The 4,980-nt window shown below is 60.3% G+C and overlaps 1 protein-coding gene across 1 annotated transcript in view; it reads left to right on the plus strand.

Moving 5' to 3' along the window:
- The window catches only part of LOC103914420 (E3 ubiquitin-protein ligase DTX4-like), a 5,461-nt gene extending 558 nt beyond the window's left edge, over positions 1-4,903 (plus strand). The window contains exons 2-9 of the mRNA XM_009321058.1: positions 3-134; positions 996-1,057; positions 1,208-1,369; positions 1,507-1,568; positions 1,893-2,045; positions 2,799-2,960; positions 3,338-3,427; positions 3,819-4,903. Of these exons, the coding sequence (XP_009319333.1) occupies positions 3-134; positions 996-1,057; positions 1,208-1,369; positions 1,507-1,568; positions 1,893-2,045; positions 2,799-2,960; positions 3,338-3,427; positions 3,819-4,052 (1,057 nt within the window). The 3' untranslated portion in view covers positions 4,053-4,903. The remainder of the gene's footprint in view (positions 1-2; positions 135-995; positions 1,058-1,207; positions 1,370-1,506; positions 1,569-1,892; positions 2,046-2,798; positions 2,961-3,337; positions 3,428-3,818) is intronic.
- The last annotated feature ends 77 nt before the right edge of the window (positions 4,904-4,980 follow it).

Genomic DNA, 4,980 nt, shown 5'->3' on the forward strand with positions numbered 1-4,980 from the left:
AGATCAGCCAGCTCCACCACCAGCCCCCCTGGCACGGGCAGTGGCAAGGCATCCCGTCCTGGCCTCGGCACCCTGAACCGCAGCCACCTCCAGCGCCTGGCCATCGCTCAGTCCCGGGTACTCATTGCCTCTGGGTGAGTCCTGCCGTGTGCGAGCGAGAGGGTAGTTGGGGGGAGAACAGGTGCAGTGCAATTTTTTTTCTCCTCCCCAGGGCACAGAGGGACTGCAGCCCTGTGGGGCTCCCCCCTGCAGGGGTGCTATCACCCCTGGGCCTGGTGGGAGATGGACCTCGGCAGTCCCCAACCTCCCATGGGCAAAGGGCTCTGCTGGGCCCCTCTCCTTCCCTGCGGGTGCCTGGGGACTGGAGCAAGGATGGGGTGGCTCCTGCATCTCAATGAGGAGGCTGAGGCTGCTCTTTCTCTTGGTGGCAGGGGATGGGTGGGGGACTGCGAAAGGCCCAAAGAAAAGCCGTTCAGGCCCCATGAGAAGGGGTCCCTCCAGACCCCCGCCCTCCGAAGACACTTTTTTTTCAAGGGGGGGGGTGTTTAATGAGCCTGTTTCTCCCCTTTGTCTGGCTCTGCTGTCAGCCTTCTGTCGCAGCCTGGCCCCTTTCCTCTCCTTCTCCATCCTCCCCCTTCCCTCCGCTCCTGACCTGCTGGGAAACTTTCCCATGGAAGAGAGCCCCAAGGGGAGGGGGGGAAAGAGCTGTGGCACTGACGTGGCTGTAGGAGAAAAGAGAAAAAAAAAACCAACAGACCAGCCCGGGGAGCGGTGACAAAAAGGGGCTGTGAATGGAGATGCAGGCGGGGTTTCTAAAGAGCAAGAGAAAAGGCGGCAGTGGGGGCATGTCACCCTGTTGGGGGATTCTCTGTTTCCAGCCAGGGCCCGTGCGGTTGCTCAGGCAACTATTGTCTGGCCCCTGCCGGCCCCCAGGGGCTGCGGGGATGTGGGTGTCTGCCACCGGCCCTGACGTGGTCTCTGCTGGCTCCTTGCAGTGTCCCCACTGTCCCTGTGAAGAACCTCACTGGCTCCAGTCCCGTCAACCCAGCACTGGCAGGTGAGGATGGGGCTGCAGCAGGGCGCCTGGTGCCCATGTGTGCTGGCCTCCCCGGGGGGCAGTCAGCCCCAGCGGGGTGGTTTTTGGGAGAACATCTGGGGTTTGGGGTGACACTGGTTCCTCAGTGCCATTTCGAACCTCCTTGCCCAGGGATCACGGGGATCCTAATGAGTGCAGCTGGGCTGCCCGTCTGCCTGACACGGCCCCCCAAGCTGGTGCTGCACCCCCCACCTGTCAGCAAAAGTGAGATCCAGTCCATCCCTGGCATCTCCCACACCTGCCGCAAGACCACCAAGAAACAGGCCAAGAAGGGTGAGAGGCACTTTGTCACTAGACCCCTGTTCCTGTCCCCACTTCCCTACCTGGTTCCCCTGTCTCCTCCCACTGCTCCCAGCAGTGGGTTTCCCCTGTGCTGCCCTCCAGCCCCTCTGACTTTTGCTCTCCCACAGGTAAAACTCCGGAGGAGGTACTGAAAAAATACCTGCAGAAGGTGCGGCATCCGCCGGATGAGGTGCAAGCAGTGGGGGTCACGCTGGGGTGTCCCTGGGGTGCTTTGCTGTGGGAGGAGTGACTGGGGACGCGGGCGATGCCCCCATGCCATGCAGGGGTCTCCTGCTGCCCCTCATGGCTCTTCCCTGTCCCCATCCCCCTCTGAAGAGGGGCTGTGTGCCTCACGCATGTGTTGGCCAGCCCCTGCAGTGGCCCAGGGTGACGGCGTGGTGCCGGGGTGGGTGCTGGTCCCTGGGTAAGAGCAGGGCAGCTCATCAGCCCCATGTCCTCGGTGAGGCTCTGGCTGCATCCGTCCATCTGACCCCTCTCCTCCCCTTCTGTGCAGGACTGCACCATCTGCATGGAGCGCCTCTCTGCACCCTCCGGCTACAAGGGACCCCAGCCAGCCCTCAAGCCTGACCTGGTGGGGAAGCTGGTGAAGTGTGGCCATGTCTTCCATCTCCACTGCCTGGTCGCCATGTACAACAACGGCAACAAGGTGCAAGGCTGCAGCCCTGGGGGATGCCCAAGCCCCCAGCTCGGCAACCTGTGCTGAGCTCCACCTGCCCTCAGTGGGACAGTGCTTGAGTCCTGCTGCCCTGGAGGGCTCTGACCTCCCCGCCCTTGACAGAGTTTAATTTTTATCAGCAGCAAGCACTTTGGGACCTCTAAATCAGAAACCAGGGTTGCATGGATGTTTTTTCCCCCACCATGCCTGGGTTTACGTCCTTGCTTTCCTTCTCAGGGTTAGTGGTGGTAGACTTTGATCCCTGCATGTCTGAGCAGAGCTACCTGGCATCTGGCGCTGGGCAGTGCCTTTCCAGCTGCAGGTGGGCTTTCCTGAGCCCCCTGCAAATGGTCCTTGTGCTCGATATTCCCAGGAAAATGCATTTCACATTGCTTGGGGTTTTTTATTATTTATTATCTTTCCCTCTTTGAAAAAAAAAAATAAAAACCCCAAAACAGAGGCAGGGAAAGTAGAGGGAACTGAGAAACTGATGAGGAAAAGAACTGCAGACCTCCAAAAAAAAGAAACTGATGAGGAAAAGAAATGCAGACCTCAGGTTTTTGGTTAAAGTTGGGTTGCCGTAGCAAATTCTCACAGCCCTACCCCCTACTTTCTAAGTGTTTTTGAAATGACTGTTTTCATGATGAAAATGACGTTCAGTGCTGCTCAGGGATGAAGCGCCTGGTCTGGCTCAGTGCTGGGGGATACCAGTTTCATTATATTCTCCTCTTTTCCTGCTCTCAGGATGGGAGCCTGCAGTGTCCCACCTGCAAAACCATCTACGGGGTGAAGACTGGGACACAGCCCCCGGGGAAGATGGAATATCACATCATCCCTCACACGCTGCCTGGCCACTCTGACTGCAAAACCATCCGCATCATCTACAACATCCCCCCAGGGGTGCAGGTGCGGCCCAGTCCTATGCCCAGGGAGGTACATGGGTGGTCCCCTGTGGGGGCTGGTGGCCCTTGTCACTGCTGCATCACCCCCGGGTCATGCTGCAGCTCATGCCTTGTCTCGGGGCTCTGGGTTCAATGATGTCTCAGGAGCTGCGTGTCTGTAAGGATATTGTGGGAAGTCGGGTACATCTGCATGACAGTGTTGGCCCCGTCTGCTTGGTGGTAGGGGGGACGGTGGCATTTAGGGCCACCATGCTGGAGCATGGCCGCCCAGCACAGCAGTAAGCAGCTCTGCGTCCACTGAGGTTGGGGGTTACCTTATGCCCAGAGCATCCTTCTGAGCTCCAAAAGGGTTTTGTTCCTCTCCCACTCCACACGCTGCAGGGACCAGAGCATCCAAACCCTGGGAAGAGCTTCACCGCCCGCGGCTTCCCCCGGCACTGCTACCTGCCAGACAGTGAGAAGGGCAGAAAGGTGAGGGGCTCACCTGGGTGGCTTGAGCTGGCCAAGGCATGCTCAAGGGCATATCGAGGGGGAGAGGGAGCGAGCAGCTATTTGGAGCATGGGGAAAAGCAGATAGGGCTTATGCAGGCAAATCTGGGTGGAGGTTTTCCCCGTAGCTCATCTGGCATGCTCTGCAGGAGCCCAGCAACATTCCCATGTGCTGGGGAAGCTCTGCAGCCTTGTCCCACTATTTTGGTTGGGGTAGCACCCCATGCTGGGATCCCGAGCTCCCTGGGAGGGCTTGGCTGTGGGTTGCCCACATTGCCAGGGCATACCAGGATGATCAGGCGTGCCTTGAGCAGAAGTGGGTGCTTCCCTGCCGCATTTGCCCTGCTGCCTGCCTCATCTCTCCCCTCCAAAGGTACTGAAGTTGCTGCTGGTAGCCTGGGACCGGCGCTTGATCTTTGCCATTGGGACCTCCAGCACCACAGGCGAGTCGGACACGGTGATCTGGAATGAGATCCACCACAAGACAGAGTTCGGCTCCAACCTCACTGGCCATGGCTACCCTGACATCAACTACTTGGACAATGTCCTGGCCGAGCTCGCGGCCCAGGGCATCACGGAGGAGAGCCTGGCGCAGGAGAAGGACTGAGACCGTGGCAGGGAGGCAAGGGAAGGGGCACCCATGCCGCGCCCCCCCAAGGATAAAGCTGCTGGAGAAACCCGCATGGGTGCTTTGCAGGGGCACCTGGAGCCCCCTGCTCCTGGTGGCACCTGCCCAGTGGGAGCATCCCCAGGCTGGCCGGGAATGTGGGAGAAGGTCCTTTTGGCCATCCCCTTCACTCCTGCGGGGAGGGAGCCTTCCCCACAGAGCCGTGGGGCTTCACGCTGGCCTGGCTGTCCCCTCCGGCTGGTGTCCTATCCCCACTGCCACCATGCTGAGGGCTTGGGGGGTACTAGGCTCCCCTCCCTCCTCATCCATTGGACGGTCCCAGCCTGGCCTGATTCCCCTGACACCCATCTGGGGCTGTGACCTGGCCTGGGGTGGGAGCAGGGGCCATGGGAGTCCCCCTCGCTCTGCCTCATCCCTCAGCCGTCTGTTTGTTCATTTGTCCTGTCTGGTACCTCCTCACTGGTCACTTGTGTCCACGGAGGTTGGGGGGGGCCCTTTCCTGCCTCGGCTGGCCCCCCAGCCCTGTGCCCCCTTCTCCTCTTGGCTGTGTCTGAGCTGTGCCCTGCAGGGTCCACTTGTCTGGGCTGCTCACCCCCACCCCGTGCCAGGGAGGGGCCGGTGGGTGGTAGGAAGTGGGGGGAGGGGCACATTTCCTGGCCTATCTCCCACCCCCCCTGTAGTGGGTTCCTTGAACTGTTCGTATGGGGGCGTCCCCGCCTTGAATTTTTATATACCTCGTGTTTTGGGGTTTTGTCGTATATATGTACATATAGGTGGTGGCGTTTTGGGAGGTGTCCTGGGGGCTGGGAGAATGGGATGCTGTGGCCAGACTGGGGGCTGAGCTCAGTGGCGCTTGGGGGGGGGGGGGGCGGGGCAGCGGCGCTGCCCCACTGCAGAGAGCCCCCCC

The sequence above is a fragment of the Pygoscelis adeliae genome, unplaced genomic scaffold (genome assembly GCF_000699105.1).
Source record: "Pygoscelis adeliae isolate BGI_AS28 unplaced genomic scaffold, ASM69910v1 Scaffold1073, whole genome shotgun sequence".
Taxonomy (NCBI): domain Eukaryota; kingdom Metazoa; phylum Chordata; class Aves; order Sphenisciformes; family Spheniscidae; genus Pygoscelis; species Pygoscelis adeliae.